General features: G+C 37.3%; 1 protein-coding gene across 1 annotated transcript; it reads right to left on the bottom strand.

Annotated features, from left to right (window-relative positions):
- Positions 1-8,410: 8,410 nt before the first annotated feature.
- On the bottom strand, positions 8,411-12,507 carry LOC113347008 (shaggy-related protein kinase alpha-like). The gene is made up of 13 exons (XM_026590579.1): positions 12,277-12,507; positions 11,257-11,452; positions 11,053-11,145; positions 10,712-10,771; positions 10,277-10,549; positions 10,104-10,178; positions 9,880-9,936; positions 9,645-9,785; positions 9,503-9,553; positions 9,243-9,338; positions 9,070-9,153; positions 8,859-8,961; positions 8,411-8,767 (listed from the first exon to the last, which is right to left on the bottom strand). Exons 2-13 carry the CDS (start codon positions 11,368-11,370, stop codon positions 8,685-8,687), a joined length of 1,230 nt encoding a protein of 409 aa, XP_026446364.1. The 5' UTR covers positions 11,371-11,452; positions 12,277-12,507; the 3' UTR covers positions 8,411-8,684.
- Positions 12,508-19,227: the final 6,720 nt, after the last annotated feature.

Raw genomic sequence — 19,227 nt, 5'->3', positions numbered from 1 at the left:
GTAAAGGTGCGGTCAAATGACTCGTCACAAATAAAATAATAACCTGATCTGATACCATATTGAAGTCCATGGATCTAACTGACCTCGAAAACCGTCTTGCAAAGTTAGGGTTGCCTAAGGCTTATAAACTGCAGGGTCTCAGATAGCCCACACAATGTAGGATTATAATCTCAACACATACTTCCATTGCTAACTTGTTGACTTGACTCAAATGAAATTGATTATAACCGACCCAAAAAAGTTCTCTATCCCTCTTCCTCTAACCAATAGATAAATCCTAAAATAAGATTCTTTCGAGTTTTTAAAAAGATAACTCATTGTTTAAATATATAATAAGAAGATATTGTTTTATCCAAACAAAAGAGATATCATAGTAACAAATCATATATGATTAGAGCTTCAAAGCGCAAAAAATCCTTTTGGAGTTTCTAATAATATATGAGATTTTTGGTTAATCAATTTATAAGTTAAGGTCAAAGTGTAACATTAACATTTCAAGGAATCAGTTTACAACATACAACATTGTTGTTACCCATCTTCAAACTATATAATAAGTTCTAAACTGAAATCCACGATTGTTAAATTCTTTATTAAGGTCAAAGTGTAACATTAACATTTGAAGGAATCAGTTTACAAACCATTTGAAGGCATATAACTTTCCTATCCATACTTTCTGATTTTCAAAATCATAAAGATGTATAATTTAAGATAGAGGTTTTGAATTTGCATGTCTAGGGTCGGCCCTAGGATCGTCATGCTTGGGATCGATTCTGAAAGGCACTGGTCCTAAATCCTATTATACTTAGAAATTGGATTCTGGTCTAAACAAACTTAAACTACGCCAAAGAAAGGAGCTTCCTAAACACGAGTTCAAAAGCCCGGACTCACCACTAAATACATATATCTAGATTCCCGAAAATTAACATTAATTCATGGAAAGAGCCATATTAGTGTCATGTCGAAACTACGAAGTATATAGTATAACTCGATATAATAATTTATAGAAACAACCAATCTATATCCTTACTTTGACACTTAGATCATAAGAATGATCAAGTCATTTAAACTACTAAGGTCATGTAAAACAAACTTCGCATGTTATGCTTTTAATGAATATGAGTGTAAAAACTTGATAGAAATAGAACAAGTCAATATTAATAGATACTAACTTCAATCTGAAGGATGATGTTTTCATTTGTCTTCAATGCGTATTTAGATCCTCAACAGGTAACTCGCGACTGTCTTAACATTTATATGTCCTAAACTAATGATAGACACATTTTTGTGTCTGATTTGTCTCGATTCTATATATTGTTAGGGCTCATTTTTGTACTTATTATGGTGTTTTATTTATTTGTAGGTATTTTTGGCTAATAAACATTTTTGGAAAAAATTGGCTCGAAAAGTTGTCGGAAAGCACCCGGAGGACATTTGCTATTCGGACTCTCACTTTGGATAAGGGGTAACCTAAGTACTAAGGGGCATCCAATTTCCAGGCAGTTGCTAATCGCACCCCTACTCTGGATAAGGGGCAACCATCTTCAACATTCAAAAACCAGGTTTTTGGCGGGAAAAAATGCAGTTAAAGAACAGTTTTGGCAATCGTGATTTGGAGGAGTTTGAGGTCGATTAAACCTCTGATTTTCATAGGGTAGACTCCTTATGGGTCTAGGAATCTGATATGGGTGTTTAAATCGATTAGATTGGGCTCATTCGACGGATTTTTCTTACAACAGAAAATATGGAAAGTCACGTGTGTGACCTGTTTTAGGGAATTTTAGAGAGATTAAAATGCTGTAAACCTTCCCAAATATTTATATCTATCTAAGGAAGAGTTTAGAATAAAAAAGAAAGCTCAGAAACGCGTAGAAATCCTAAAACAAGAAATTGCCGCAACTTGGCCGTGAAGAGAAAGAAAGAAATTTTGGAAGATTTAGGAGAGATTTAATCAGTATTTTTGATATAAATAGAAGTCTTGGGTCATATAGAAGAGGTGTCGAGAGTTTGGGAACCTAAGGAGAGCCAGAGAAGAAGAAATCAGAGCTTTACCAAACTCTGTTTCTGCTGCTGCTGCTGCTGAAGAAGAAGAACGCGAAGAACATTGACGCTCGGTAGACAGTCGCAGAACAATGTAGTTGATTAACAGCTGAAGAACATTAAGCTGTTCAGGGCAGTCTTATTCTAGGGTCTTAAAATCAGCGACAAAGCAACAGTTTTTCTGTAACAGTTCCATTGTAACAGCTGTTTTGCAACACCAATACACTGTTCCAAACAGTTTGTGTTATTACTTTTCACTCTTTTAATCATCTTTTGAGCAACAAACACATATTTTGAGATCATGATTAATATGAGGAGCTAAACCCCATTGCTGAGGCGATAGAGGAAGCTATTTTTCCAACAAAAAGTGGTATATTCTATTTTATCTTTTTATTTGCAATAATTATATGATTATTTGCCTTGAACTATTATTGAATATGATTTTTATTTGAGTGATTGTGATCTATTTTGATGGAGTATGCTTAGTTTTAAGACTTTTGATGCTTCATACTTGGTATTTACAATTATTACTTTTGAAAATCTACTTGTTGCAATATTTTAAAATCAAATTAAACAAGAAAATTGCAGAAATATAAGTATTGGTTTAATCACTTTGAACTTGGAAAATAGTGGAATCTTAGCCTCAGTGTTTCTTTTAGTATTGATATCATCTTTGATTGAGTTTGCTATAATTTTTAGTTAGTTTTCTATTTTAATATTAGAATTTAAGTCTAATTAATATCCTTCACAAGTCTGAGAATCGAACCACTTTTACCACTATCTACAAATCACATCAACTAACCTAACGAAGTTGACTTTAGTAAATAATTCAAGCAACCGAGTTTTGGAACAAAACTAGATAACCAAACTTGATATACCAACGCTTAGTATATTCAACGAGCAGTGGTCTAACACCATACATCACTTATTGAAGAGACTCTACTAATATATGGCCTCTACTAATATAGGACACTCTAGTAGGACTGATAATGATCATTCTTTTATGTTAAATGATATTCTTCTTGTTCCCCATGCTTCCCATAATCTATTGCCAACTCGCAAATTCACATCTAACAGTAATTGTTCTTTAACTCTTGATTCACATGGCTTTTCTGTGAAGGATCGGACCTATAGGAAGATTCTCTTTTAAGCCCGCATAAAAATGGATTGTATCCTATCAACTTCAACTCAGCACATCATGCTTACATATCCACAGTGACTGACAATGCTCTTCTTCTCAGGAGATTTGGTCGTCCTTCATTTCAAAATCTTCAGAAAATTTGTAGTGTCTTGAATTTAGACAATGTATCGAATAAACCATTCTTTTGTAATGAATGCAAATTATACAGATCACAGCCTTTTCAATTATCCACTACTATAGCTCAGCAACCTCTGGAGTTATTGCACATGGATCTCTGGGGTCCTTGTCATGTAGCTTCGGTGTCTGGTAGTTTGTATTATGCCAACATTATTGATGAATATACAAAATATTGCTGGGTTTTACCCTTATCTTCTAAATCTGAATTCAAGCACGCTTTTGTGTCATTTGTCAATATAATTGAAAACTTCTTTCTTTGTCGGTCATTACCATAAGAATTGATAGTGGGGGAGAATTTTTGAACACTTTTCTTACTCAATTCTGTCACTCAAAAGGTATGACACATGAACTTAGTTATCCATATACACCTGAACAGAATGGTGTTGCAGAAGTTAAGCATAAACATATTTTAGGTGTAACTAAAACTCTTATTTTTCAATCTGGTTTACCAAATATGTATTAGGTTGAATCTATTCAAACTGCTAACTATCTGATAAATACACTCACGATTAGATTTGTTGACTTCATCTCTCCTTTTGCAACTTTGTTTCATAAACAACTAGACTAGATTTTCTGAAAGTTTTTTGTTGTGCCTGTTTTCCATGGTTGAAACCATATACTTCAAACAAATTAGAACCTAGAATTAAACTTTGTATCTTTCTTGGTTATAGTTCACAGCATAAAGGGTAAAGATGCTTAGCGCCACAATCAGGAACCATTATATCTTTAGACATGTGTCTTTTAATGAGAATGCTTTTCCTTACAAAGACCTCATCTCATATATTTCAAGTACTGATCATACATTACCTTGTTTTCAAAAAAATAAATAAATAAAGATCATTCATTACCTTTAATATCCTCTCCTTCAACTTATATTTCTTCTGCATATTGTACTGTTCTTTTAGTTCCTTCCATTTTCATTCCTCTTATCAAAAATAATTATTGCATGACTAATAGGCGTAAAAAAGGTATATTTACACAAAAGTCTTATTTTGCAACAAAACATCCTCTAGAGACTACTTTTGTGTGTCATGTTCCAAAAAGTATTGCAACTGCAAACAAGGAAAAGGTGTGGAGACTCTTTGTTTTGTTTCAGAGTATAATGCTCTAACGCAAGCAGGTACATGGTCTTTAGTACCGCCTGATGCTGCTCAAATTGGTTGCAAATAGGTATTTATAGTTAAATATAATGCAGATGGGAGTATAGATAGATACAAGGCCAGATTATTAGCTAAGGGTTTTCATCAACAACAAGGATTGGATTTTGGGGAAACTTTTAGTCCTGCAGCTAAGCCAACCACTATCATAATTATACTCTGTATGGATGTTCAACTGGAAAATGCATCAACTTGATGTAAGCAATGCCTTTTTTCATGGAGACTTACAAGAACAAGTTTATATGTTTCACCCTCCTGGTTTTGTGAATCCTGCTAAACCAGATCATGTATGTCTCCTTCATAAATCCATATATGGACTTAAACAAGCACCCCAGATCTTGGTATGATAAGCTCGGTAATGCTTTGAAATACCTGCATTTTGTCAATTCATCAGCTAATCCTTCTTTTCTTTTTTCACAAGGATGGTTCTAATCTGACTGTGGCTTTTGTATATGTTGATGGCATATTGCTCACCGGTTCTAACTCCATCTTTCTTCAAATGGTTATTTCTAAATTGCAAGAGCATTTTCCTTTTAAGGATTTAGGAGATATCCATTACTTCCTCGGTTTTGAAGTTCATGGAACTCTAGATTCTTTGTATCTTACTCAAAAAAAAATATGTTGCCGATCTTTTCCACAAACACCAAATGGAAGGAGCAAAACCATGTCAAACTCCAATTTATGTATCTACCAAACTAAGTGTTACATATGGTGAGCTTCTTGACAATCCAACAAAGTAAAAATCTGAAAACGCAAGAGATAGCAAATACATCTATCTTTTTCGTTCGGAAATCTATATAATACAATGTAAAGAAGACCAACAGAATGATCCTTGACAATATGTATATATAGTTTTATCCCAATCTATACTCAATCAATATGTATATAGACATAAGGTCCGTGGACCTGATTATTAAGCAGAGTACTTGGACAATCTAAAAAATCAATATCCAAGATCAATCTAGTCGTACCCAAATAATTCAATCGGAATTCTGCGAAGTGGTTAAACTTGTTATCTATCTTTCAAGATACAAATTCTATAATAAACTAGTCTCATAATCGATTATAATTAAGTGGACGTATCTACTTAGATTGGACAATACAAACTTGTGTAAATTCAATTATAAAGATAAACAATACAATGCGGAAAAGGAAAAACACAAGATACCAGAAATTTTGTTAACAAGGAAACCGCTATAGCAGAAAAAACCTGGGAGCTCGTCCAAATTGAATACCACACTGTATTAAGCCACTATAGGCACTAGCCTACTATCAGATTTCGGACTGGAATGTAGTTGATACCTAACCCACCCTCCAAGTGATTCATTTAAATTCGCGCTCCTTATGTCTCTTGAACCTCGTACAGTTCTACGCACTTGATTCCCTTGGCTGACTTCCTTTACAGCCTAAGAGTTTCTTCAGCCGAAGTGGATACTTTTGATACCAATCTTCCTTTAACATATAATCCTATTTGATTTCCGTTTAGATCAAAGGTTAAGGTGTGGAAATCTATTTGCAATAGTCAAAGCTAGCAAACCTCACAAATCTGGAACTTACAACCCGAAAAGAAGCCTAGATTCTTAACTACCCTTCAAGAACAATCTTCAAAAGACCAACTAAGATCAGTTTTTAGATATTTATATTGAGGAATCACAAAATCATAGACAAAGAGAACTTTATGATTTCTATCTATCTTACCTGAAAGAGATTACGAGAACCTCGATAACAAAAAAGCAAGATCGGTTCGCCAACAGGCTTCGTGAACTGTTCCCAACTGAACTTGTAGTTCGCGAACTGGTTCACCAACCTTCTGTATTTTTAAATCTCAACTATCTATGGTTTGCGAACTGGTTTGCAAGCCTACCTTGAGTAGAAATATCAGTAAGCTCACATTTCTCTCTTATGATGTTTGAAACATTCCCAAGTGATACAATCATTTGCATGGACAATTTTTAATTGTTCCATAAATTAATTCATAGAACTAATATTGTTAAGGACCTCTGAACATCTAATTGCTAAATCATATTTCGAGATTTTTCACAAGAAAAGCTTGACTGGAAACTTCTTCTTGTAATTCTACAATAAGTTATACGACATAGTCTCAATAGATAGAACGATGGCATAGTGAGTAAAATATAATGGTTCGGTCTCCACATACATGATACAGAAGTTCTCTAAATGTCTTCATCGATCTTCACTCTTCAAGGGTGATCTCTGATACTCAACTACAATTCTAACCTAATCCAAGACTTGACTTAGTAGACTACAAATCAAGATATAGTTTTGATCACCTAACATTGACAACAATCTTGAGATAGAAAAACTTTGTGGGTTCAATCGAGCAATGCTCTAACAAGATCTTTGGTAGGAGCTCTACAATATCTAAATTGGACCATACCAGATATAGCTTTTGCAGTGAATTTAGTTTGTCAGTTCATGCAACATCCAAGAACTGAGCATCTAGTTGCAGCTAAAAGAATACTGAGATATCTCAAAGGGACTTTGGATTATGGTCTTCATTTCACTAAAGTAACACATTTCTTCTGGGATTTTCTAATGTTGATTGGGCATGTAATATTGATGATAGAAGGTTAACTGGAGGGTGTTGTATTTTCTTAGGATCAAATGTTGTCTCATGGTCTTCTAAAAAGCAATCTACAGTTGCAAGGTCAAGTACAGAGGTTGAATATAGAACACTTGCTCACAGCGCAGCTGAAGAAGTGTGGATTTGCTATGTTTTGTATGATTAGCATCTTCATATACCTGCCATTCGAAAACTAGGGTGTGATAATGTCAGCTCTATATCTCTAGCATCCAATCCGGTTATGCACTCTAGAATGAAACATGTTCAAATGGATTATCATTTCATTCGAGAACTTATTCAGTCTAAGTCTCTTGATGTTTTCTATGTTCACACTCTGGATCAGATTGTTGTTATATTCACTAAGGGACTGCATGGTCCTAGATTTATTGTGCTTAGATCCAAGCTCAAGATTGTTTTACTACCCATGAGCTTGAGGGGGCTAAAGACAGAGCTACAATTGAAGAATGCAGTAGTGAAGGTTAAGGATTCTTGTGGTGAAGGATAACAAGATTACAGCTTTACAGACATGTGTTTATCACATGTTTCTTATTTTTTGTTTGTCACACGAGTGTACTCATGTGTGAGTCTTAATGACAGACTGTTATTGTATGTTAATGTCTGTTATAGTACTGTATAAATACAGACTGCTTCTACTCATCTCTGTAATGAAAGGAAAACTCTAGAACTCGGACAACTAACATGGGTCAGATATAGGACAATCAATCCAGACATTTGATCATTCTCATCTTCACCCCACTACCAATCCCAATACTAGAGTCGTTCCCTTCTTCACCTTTAATATTGTGACACGTCATGTCCCAAATCTGGACAAGCAAGGTCTGGACAATCCCCACTGTCCCGGTTGTAGCAAGGTCCGTAATAAAATACTCTGAATCCAGTTAATCATAAGTTGATTTTATCCACTACCATGTCACTATGACAGGCCTAATTACATACGCTGGTACCTCCATTCCCTCAGTCTAAAGTGCTCATGGCAACCACCCAACCTTTCCCCTATGAAATTATTATTGAGTGACACTAACATGTGTACTGTAAGATAGTTGACGACAAAATACAAATACAACCTTCCGCATTCAGAAAATACATATCATATGGGCTAACCTGTTGCCCTCACAAGCACTACCGATCTAAACAAGAGAAATTTGGAGCAACAACATCTTACATTGTCTGGTATTTTAGATCCCTGATTGCAGTGAAAGTTCTTTTCTTTATTGAGCCTGTCACCAGTAGTTGCCTTCCTCTCAATTTTCTCTCTTCCTGGCAGCATTTAAGATTCTCCACATTTTGCAATCATTTGATATGAATCGTCAATTTTATGTTTCCGGCATTACAATTGATTTATGTGTAAGAGAAAATGTGGTAGCTTCACCCAGTGGTATATATAAATAATAAACTCAAGTTAGATAATAATAATGACATCTTAGCTAGGGATCTTTGCTTGGGATATCTGTATTTCTACTTAAAATCTCCACATTTCTCATCTGGAACATTCCTAGAAAACTGATTTACTATAATGACATCCTCCTTTCAGACATACATATACAACAAATGAGGCTGACAAAAAGACTTAAAGCCCAACAAGAGTACATTGCTTTCTTGCGTGGTCCGGAATTAACTTCAATAAAACTTCAGTCGGCACCCCCTTCAATTCTGATTGTCATCAAACAAGGGCATCATTAGCAATCTGTTTGGTATCCTACTATACTTTGGTAGAGAGGATTATAGTCTGAGAGTTTCATACCATGAGGCTTGAAGTTGAAAAGTGGGGGAAGGAATCGCCCGTTTGGCAACCGCGCATTTGGGTCCCGAAGCTCATCAAAGAAAGGATGGATTAGTGCTTCCAGCTGCAGTCGTACAAATGAATGTCATTAACAAACATCACCCAGAGAAACAATAAGAAGACGGAAAAAGAAGATTTTCAGTATAACAAATTACAGAGTGGATTAACTTACAGCAGTGCATCGTAAATTTGGTGAGTATTGCAGAAGTCTTGAGACAAGGTCAACGGCTTCAGCTGGCATGCGTTTGTGGAATATCTAAAAACATTGTATGTAGTATTAAGAGATTGTCATAAACGGCAACAAATAACAAGAGAAGGAAACAAATGCAGATATGATCTCAGTACCTTGTGCCAAGGGTGAGCTTTGATCTGTGGAAATTTGAACTCAGTGTAGTTGGGGTTCATGCATTTAATTTCTTCTCTTGTTGGGGTACCCAAAACCTGTGTTTGTAAAACAACAATCGTCAGCACTTGAAACCTTAACAAGAAACAACGAGATCAAAGGAAACCAAATGTCTTGCACCACCTCATACCTAATAACCTAACTTAAACAGTAAATGAGAAATTTTGCATCGGAAAAAACAGAAAAGCAGACGCTATATTACCTTGATAATTTCAACAAGCTGGTCAACGCCACTCTCACCGGGAAAGATAGGCTGGTAAAATATATAATTTGCATGTAAGTTTAAGATGACATACACAAGATGGCTTATAACCGAAAGTAGAGTACACCAGCATGGATCGTACCTGTCCAAGTAAGAGCTCAGCCAGAACACAACCGGCAGACCATATGTCAATTGCCGTAGTGTACTCAGTGGCTCCAAATATAAGCTCGGGTGCTCTGTAGTACCTCGAGCAGATATATGAAATGTTTGGCTCACCTTTAACCTATCAAAAAGCCATGAAATAAAATCACTCAAAATCATTAATCTGAGAGCTACAAAATTATGATGTGGAATAACAGATGGGCATTATAACTTACCAAAACTTTGGCACTTCCAAAGTCACATATCTTCAGTTGATGCGTGTGCGGGTTGACCTGATTAAAAAAAAATGGTTGAGTAGTTATTTATATAAACGCCAATACTCAAGTCAGGCTACAGAATCTTCCAGCTTCAAATGATTTTTACAGGTTTGGGCAATTAAATTATTATGAAATTGGCTTTTTTTAACACGTAGTTACACTAAGAATAGTGATAAGTATACCAATAAATTTTGGGGCTTGATGTCTCTATGGCACACGCCAATGCTACCGTGAATGTAAGCCAACGCTCGGCATATCTGTCATTTACAGGACCCACAATTAGAATATTAACAATTAACAGTCCCAAGATGTAAAATATGTAATGGCCATGATGCCGTCGTAGAATGGGCACTACCTGATAAGTATAAAGTTTGACATAAATTAGTGGCATCCGTTGGTTCATTTTGTTGTAGTGTTTGATCACACGGTGAACCGTCTCGGGTACATACTCAAGGACCAAATTTAGATACAGCTCATCCTTTTCTGTTGTTGAAAAGAAACAATGCTTCAGGGCCACGACATTAGGGTGGTCTAAAAGACGCATTGTCTGCAGCTCCCGGTTTTTGTATCTCTTATCTTGTAAAACCTTCTTTATTGCCACAGCTTCACCTGTTTCTAAGCATTTGGCCTGTGTAGACACAAAGAAGAAGCAAAAACAAAATTAGTTATTAAAAGCAAAAGCAGATAGACAACAAATAAATGATATAACTGGTACACAAAATTAAGAATCAAGGTCTTGAATATCTGGTCAGCATTAAATGATTTGTAAATTAGCAACAATTAACTGTACCTGAAAGACTATTCCAAAAGATCCATGTCCAACAACTCGCTCGGCCATGTAGCTTATTGTCTGATAAAGAAACAGTTAAAGGTCAGCATGTGCAACCGCATGCAACTAGCATAGCATTACACAAAGACAGCAAAGACAACTAAACACAACCCTGTAAACATCAATCATGCACATCCCCTAACTTACTGTCTCCCGAGCAGAAGCAAGTAGTAACTCACAAAACTGCATGCTATTATATCTTACCAAACTACAAACTGAGGGAAGGCCGTTTATGAAGATATGAGCAGAAAATAAAATATTAATCATAATTTGTAAAAGAGCCCAAACAGTAAGCAGCTTACTTGCTTCGGCTGACCATTTCGACCACCAATGGTTGTCACAATTATATGCCCTGTTTCAGTCCCATTTCCATCAACCACAGTAGCTTCCATTTCCTGAAAAAATATGATTCAAAACTCAACATCAATATATAACAATAATGTAAACAAAAGAAACTGGTAAACACACACAACGAAAAAGAAAAAGAAAAAAAGTGTGCAATCTACCTTCTCATCTCGTATTTTCATTTCATTCATTTCCTCAGGCAATTTGTCAACAGCACCAGTATTTCCACTGGGTTGTCTAATTCCGGAAGATGGCACGACACTTGCAGAAGCCATCTGCTTTATATACAAATTCGCGTATATCCAAATTAGGACCTTCTTCTGTTAACTCTTCGACTCAAGTTAGCAGACTATGTACCTGTACAAAAATCGCAAATGTATACATAAGTAAGCAACCTGGCATAGAAAATTATCAAAGGATCATCATAGGTCTACAACAGAAAAAGAAACCCCCAAAACAACAGAATCCACATTAAGAAAAGACTGCATCACAAACTTTCTTTTTTTTTACTCAGCTACTGCATCACAAACTTTCATCTATAGATAGGTATCATATGCAAGATGTGAAGCAAGCAAGCAAGCAAGCAATTGTTTGTTGTCTTGGCTCTTATAATCATTTCATTCTAGCCAGTACCTCAGCATGTTTACAGGACTATCAAACAACAAATACTAGACAAACAACTACAGCAAAATAAAAATAAAAACATACACAACTATCACATATCCGTATCTGTTTACAGAACTATAACAAGAAACCACCAGTAAACCCAAAGGATACACCCTATTCACACAATTTCTCAAACGAGGAAATCTCTATGAGTAAAACAACTAGAATAAACCATGATAGAAAAATTTAGTCATGGTCTAATAATATCTCAAACACAACACGGTTTCTGGTCTTCGTTCTCAGTTCATACATATAACAGTCAGAACACTCAGAAATGGAAAAAACAGTCAACCTAAGTTAGCTCATGTATTGGAGACTTCAGCTCAAGAACAAAAAAAAAAACTCAGATCCTTAAAAACAGGAAAACTCATTGTAAACGTATCAATGAAATTAAGTAACTACAACCTCGTCATGGAATTTTACTAGAACAAAAACCAATCTGTGATAATCAAAACAAATATAACAAATAAAAATAGAATGGAAAAAAAAAAGATGAGATGAGATGAGAAATATACCAAAATCTAATCAGGAATTTGCAGGAACTAATAATAACAACATCTTGCTGATGATTCTCTTCGGATATTAACTAATGATGTTAGATTTATCCAACTAATATGATCAGACAAAAATTTGTGTAAGCTTAAACTATGTGTTCTTCTTTCAAGGCTTGTATGAAAATTTAGTTGGTGATGGTGTTGATGAAAGAAAAAAGAAAAGGAAGATAACGAATGAATGAAGTTATAATAGTTTATTTTTTTCTTTCTTTATCTAGCTAGCTAGCTAGCTAACCCATAAAGAAGTCTTCTTTTTGACCGTTCAACTCAACTTTTTAATTTCTTCTTGCTTTTTCTTCTTCTGCTTATTTAATTAATGATTGTATATTCTTCGTTCTTACCATGCTATTGCTGTTTTGAAGACTGAGCCACGTACTATTTCTTACTGTTCAAAATTACTTTAGCCTTTATGTTTTTGACCAAATAATTATTAACTTCACTTCCACTTTGAAGGTTGTATTATGTTTATCTTAAACTCTTCATTAAGCAGCCTTGTTATTTTAAGTTGGTGGGGGACGCAAGCAAACCCCACTATTATTGACTACATCTAAGCTAGCCTGTACAAACGCGGTATCCTAAAGAGAGTCACGGATGTTTACGACCAGAATGTGAATATTCGGCTTCGGAGTAGCATTCTAGCAAGCTGATCATCTTTGTTGCAGGGTAAGTGGGTTATGGCCGCTAGAGGGGGTGGAGCGAGTATTCTTGTCAACTTATTTGCTCTATTTGAAACTATCAACGAAATCAAAGAAGGGAATGTTTCTCGTCAATTACTATAACATTATTTACATGTGCAACAATTAACCAAAATTTATATTATGATAAAACATGGAGTCGGTCTATGGTGGTTGGCACATACTAGACTCGATGGAGTTCATTCAATGGTAGGTGTAGAATATCAGTGGTTGACGACTTAACGCGCTGCTCAGTCATGGTTGTGTGGCCTTTGAAAAATTTGCATTCTGTTAACTTATTTAAACAGGCCGGTCACCATCAGTGCATAAGCTGCAGAACAATAACTCGAAGAAAGGATGGTCCTAAAACATTTTGCATTGCAAGGGGACAATGAACTTATGGGTTGTTACTTATTCGGGAAAAGGTTATCAAATAACAACAATAAAATTCATCACTACATTACGGCTATTTGATTTAAATAATCAAGATTAGACTTCACTAACGTAAACATGAAAGTTTGTATAGGGTACTTCTAAATCGTACGCTGAATCTCTACGTGGCATTCTGTGATTGATTAATGTTAAAAATTGATATAATACGAGCAATATTAATGCTTGAGATTGATTATACGCCCTAGAATGAAGGCACGTGGTTAACTAGATATGTGAACAAATGACCTGTCCACACACAAAGCATTATCCTCTTTTTGATTCTTTTTGGTTTCAAAGCATTGACCAGTGACTGAAAGTGAAAGTACATCAATAATTGTGCAATTGCTATTTACTTGACCATTTTACCCTAACTTGTGCTGGCCACTTTGCTGGCTTACATTACGAGTTCCTACGCTTTGAAAGTTGTGATATTTCGTTGACCTACCTAGAAATCTACTATATTACAGCGTACACAGTCACACTACAGTACACACCCTTTCACCAGTCAAATAGGCATTCCACAGGGAGGCAACTCTCGAGTATGCCTGAGCCTGACCATCTCACGTTCAACGGTTTACTTAGGAAATTGGTCATTATTTTCCGCCGCTAACACATCATGCTGACCTGACTAGCCGGTATGAAATCCAAAATGACAGTTACCATTCACAAATGGGAGCGTCTACAGCTGCTGGGACAACAGGGCCTTGTCCAGATCTGGGACATAGATGGCACGATTCTAATATCGGAATTAGTATCGGGGTGAAAAGAGGAATGATTAAAGGTCCGGATTTATTGTCCCATATCTGGACAATAAACAGTTATCCCGTGTCTAGAATTTTCCCACAAATATTGAAAGGGAAAGTTTTTCCTTTTTCTTGTCAAATATAAATCAAGACTCGGTCCAGTGGTTACGTACCAAACAAAGGTAAATTTACAAAATTGACATCTAAATAATATTGTTCCTTAATAACTTGGTATGTTTTTTTCCTGGCTTGATTGGGATATACCCAATTTTAAGTGGACTCTTTTTAAGGGCTTGTTGATGGTGGTTTTCAGCTTAGGGTTAAAATCGTAAAACCTTGCATCTGACGTCACTCTGCAAGGAAACGGTGTCGTGAGTGCTAACCTCTCCACCAGCATATTTATTGAGCCATTCAATATATTTACATGAAATTTATCCAGACTGGCGAATGTAGCAACCATCCCAAACACTTTGTAAATTTCGGCACCTCGCCAATACAAGACTCACTAAGTACTTTCCTGTGCTATGTTCCCGGGCAGAACACTTAATATCGGTATGGCATGACGGATTTGTGTTCACTCGCAGCGAAGTAGCATGAACCTCCAAGTACCAAAATTAAGGTCGTCGCGCGAAATGCTCAGACGGAAAGCACACTGCATTCTGTAGATAAGGATTTTTGTGGCAGCATACAAAATCCATCCAATTATTGTGATAACTCACAAAAAACTCATAAACCCGAATAATTTGCAAAATTAGGGTTTCGCGCCCCGTGCAGTACACTAGACCCCGTTGGTCGAAAAACTATGCTTAGCCAAATTAGGCGATTAAATCTGTCACAGCACACTGGAAGTGTGGCCACGCCCATGCTTGGTCGGCCCTCTTACATTAACCAATCAGGTTGCTTCGAACTCGCCACAGTGTCGAAAAGAAGGAAACCGCGCTAGATGGCCGCAAAACCAATTGGCTTCCCAAAACCCGCACCAAACGCACATGTCAGGCGCACATGCCAAGCAGCATGCCAAACTCGCCAAACGTGCATGTCCGGCGCACATGCCAATCGGCATGCCTAACTTGCCAAACGCGCATGTCAGGCGCACATGCCAACCGGCATGCCAAACATGCAAAGCAGCATGCCAAACTCGCCAAACACGCATGCCAGGCGCACATGCCAAACGACATGCCTAACTTGCCAAACGCGCATGCCAGGCGCACATGCCAAACGGCATGCCATATATGCTAATTAGGGTTTCGGCATGTTAAACCCTAATTTAGACAAAGTTGACAGTCGCCGACAGAAGGTAGCCATAATCAACGGCTATCCTTCCTCATGAGATGCAATCTCAGCCATTCAAGTTCGCCACCGAGCTGACAGACTTGTGGCAACTTTCAGGTGACCAGACGCCTAAAACTAAGCGCCAGGCGCCACTTGCACCATCATGCCACTGGCATGCACGAGCCATGCCAGCCATGCCGCATTGCCACTGGCGTGCACCAAAAACACCACTGTGCCATCTCCAAGCGCCAACATAAGGTAGCCATAATAAACGGCTACCTTTCCTCCTGAGATGCAATCTCAACCATCCAAATTCCCCACCGAGTTGGCAGGCTCGTGGCAAGTTTCAGCCGACTATCCAAGACAAGTCTAATAGCATCACATGTTATTTTCCTACGACAGGCCTCTCGACTTTAACTTGCCACACGTAGCAAAGTGCTACATGTTTTCCACGAAAACACTCGAGACATCAAAACATGTCACAAACTGGGGGATCCTAATCAGGGTATTGGTCTGGCGGTTTACAACGTGCAGCGTGCAATACTCCCGTTACAAGAAAGTGTCATAAAGCGAGGAGGTTAGTAATGGCAAGAAGTAATGGTAAAGCTTATCCTTCATTATGGAAACATCAATTCCAGGAGTTACCCGTTACTCTTTTCTTCCACCACTCAACCTTTTCCACTTCCTACGAGACCAGGGTACGTTTTATTGCGACTTGTATAAATAGGTCTCACCTATTTCCACTAGACAACAGGTTTTGGGCAGGAGAACAATACAACATCCATAAATCATCTGATAGCTTTTTATTCAGCTAGCCAATTCAACTTTCTGATACAAGTCACGAAACACCCACACTTCCAGAATCGACTATTCTGGTCTCAACACTTTCTTCGCTTCCCTCCCTAAGATCAACCCTTCTCCTTCACTTTATGACCGAAGCAATCCTGGAACGGCCATTTCTTGGTTTAGGCCAGGATTATACAGATTGATCTCTCGAATCAAAAGTACTCCCGTGCGGTACATTGTTTAGGGTTTAGACTAAGTTTCTCACCCACGCACACGAAATTACCAAAATCGGCAGAAACGGTTTTCACCCACAAACAGGGCTAAGAGCAGTTCCTATGGTAATGTTCAAACTCAAAATTTTGTTGAGCCACGTGGATGGCAAAACGGGTTTCTCCACTATGGTAAAGCAGGGCAAAATGAACAGATTTGGTTTTCTAGGGCCCCACTAGTATTTCTTTTTAATATAAAATATTTTGTAGGATAAAGATGAAAAATAAACTACAATATTTAGGTGAGATAAAATAGGATAAAGTTGGATAAAATAAGATTAAAAGGTAGTAAAATATTCACGGATTGTACTTGGCGATAATCCAAGAGTCGCGGGCGTCAATAGAAATGTCGCTGGCGTTTTTGGCATGGTCACGCGTTGGTTTTTCCAATGCTCGCGTTTGTGGCACCAACGCTCGCTCTTTCATCTGATGCGCTCCCGTTCATCCAACTCAATGTTCAAATCAACAAATCTGTTGATTTGAACATCCATTTTTCATGTTTGTTCATTCCATAGTGGGAGTAAAATGAACAAACTCTGAGTTTGTTCATTCCATAGTGGGAGCAAAATGAACAAACTCTGAGTTTGTTCATTCCATAGTGGGAGCAAAATGAATAAACTCTGAGTTTGTTCATTCTATAGAAACTGCTCTAAGGGGGAGTCTTAATGGGTAAAGTTATAATACTACCCTTACCCTTTATAATTCCTATTACCCTAATCAGTTTTATTTTTTTTATTTCATCTTCTCCTCTTCTTGTTCTCCTCCTCAAACACCTTACCGGCTCTCCTCCATCCCCACCACCGAAACTCGTCGATTAATTCGTCGTATATCGTCGATTCGAAAATTCCGATTAATCTTCAAACATGGAGATACCACGGCCGAGGGCTAGTCGTATGAAAGGAGCAAATCGAAAACCCAATGAGTATAACCCTGGAATTGCAAATTTAGTTCAAAGGAAAGTGAAGAAAAAAATGGTCGAAGAAGAAGAGATCAACGCCGCGATTAAGAAAGTAAGGGCCTACTTAAACGCACTCTAGTACTTCAATTTCATGTTTGCATGTCAAATTAGGTCAGAAAAATCGAATTTGTGAATTTGCAGTTATTTAGCCTACAAGGTGTTTGTTCCACGACCTTGCCGAGTTTTCATGTTTAGGTTTAGTCGGCAAGCTCTTAGGTTGAAGATCTTGCTGACTGTTTAGTATCTAAAACTTCTCTTACAAGGTCGACAAGTTATTCAACCTATGAGCTTGCCGGCGGTAGTTTTTTTTTTCGTCGGTGGGTTGTAATTTTTTACCCTGCCGGTTGTATTTCAATTTTTTTGTGTCTCCTGATGCCTTCAAGTTATTTGAGTTGTTATAAGCCGGTAGGTTATTCGAGTAAGACCCTGCCGACTATGGTTTAGACGGAAAGGATTATAGTTATAGACCCTTCCGACCATTATTTCGCAGGCAAGTTTATATTTGTCGACCCTGATGACTGCTGATTTTTTTTTAATTGTTCTTGTTTAGGTCGCAAAAGGGAAAGAAGCAAACTGTTACTCCTCCTTCAAGACCTCCTCGTGTTGGTGAAAACCTCTTGACTGCAACACATCGAGGGGCATTTGTTGAGTCGGAAACGGTCAAGATCCGTGAACGGAATGATTCTCAACCACCACCGGAGCCCAGTGATTCAGATGAAACTCAAGATGAAGACCAATCAATTTCATCTGATAGAAGAGGTAATGATGATGTTGATGTTGAAAGAACTTCGGATGCTGAAGGAGGTAACAATGATGGTGATCAAGACATGCCACTTGTTGGAGGAGGTAACAATGATGGTGATCAAGACATGCCACTTGTTGGAGGAGGTAATGATAATAATGATGATGATGGTAATGGTAATGGAGATAAAGATAAGGATATCGAAGATGAAATTTTTGAAGAGGAAGAGGAACAAGAAGAACAAGATGAAGAACAAACTCAAGTTAATGATCAACAAACCCAAGCTTCAACTTCAACTGAAACCGGAAGGAAGAAGAGGGTTATCACTAAACCAGCTGATTCCCACATGCCTCCCCCTCAGTTGAAGGTTAAATTGAAACCAGGTGAGCCTCTAAAGGGGACCCCAGAAGATGGTGGAGATGTTCTTTTTGGATACAAACACACGTGGGCATGTGAAATCGAAAATACTGTCGTAAGAAATCTCAATCCGTCTTTGTTTTTTTATTTAAGTGTATATATCTTAAATTTGCTTCGAGTATTTGTATTTCTTTTCATTTTGTGTTTTTGGTATTTAGGATCACAAGCATGCCATCCGTCTCTTGAGACGCCAAGCTTCATGTTCAGTGATTAAGAAATGGGCACTTGACGACGAATGTGACGAGGTGCAAGCGATTGTCAAGAACTTTAGGTTGTGGCCTGCGGTGGAGACTTCGAATATTGAATATGATAGAGTTACAGTATCTGCAATCTGTGAGAGGTTCTACGGAGAGACTGATATAATGTTATTCCCATTCGATGAGATGGCGATAACTCCCGATGATGCTCATCAAATTCTAGGCCTCGAGGTTGAGGGAAAAGCAATCAGTGAGGGCTTTAATAATAGCATCTCTTGGGAGGATATCTTCAAATTGACCAAGATATTGTTCGGCTGGGATCAGATTAAGACGGAGTCTATGCTTGTGATGAAGGATGGTCATCTAAGCAAGAAGTTTAATCTGAAGAACTTGAGGGATACATTACCTAGGACTAAGAAAAT

Source organism: Papaver somniferum, chromosome 2 (genome assembly GCF_003573695.1).
Source record: "Papaver somniferum cultivar HN1 chromosome 2, ASM357369v1, whole genome shotgun sequence".
In the NCBI taxonomy this organism is placed as follows: Eukaryota; Viridiplantae; Streptophyta; class Magnoliopsida; order Ranunculales; family Papaveraceae; genus Papaver; species Papaver somniferum.
This window is presented reverse-complemented; position numbering and strand designations above follow the sequence as displayed.

What these genes read in the sequence shown, in the direction of transcription:
- LOC113347008 (XM_026590579.1), bottom strand. Translation starts at nt 11,370, where the DNA reads ATGGCTTCTGCAAGTGTCGTGCCATCTTCCGGAATTAGACAACCCAGT. An exon ending in CTGAGCTCTTACTTGGACAG is followed by an intron (nt 9,554 to 9,644) that starts GTACGATCCATG and finishes ATATTTTACCAG; the next exon opens with CCTATCTTTCCCGGTGAGAG. An exon ending in CAAATTTACGATGCACTGCT is followed by an intron (nt 8,962 to 9,069) that starts GTAAGTTAATCC and finishes GTACGACTGCAG; the next exon opens with CTGGAAGCACTAATCCATCC.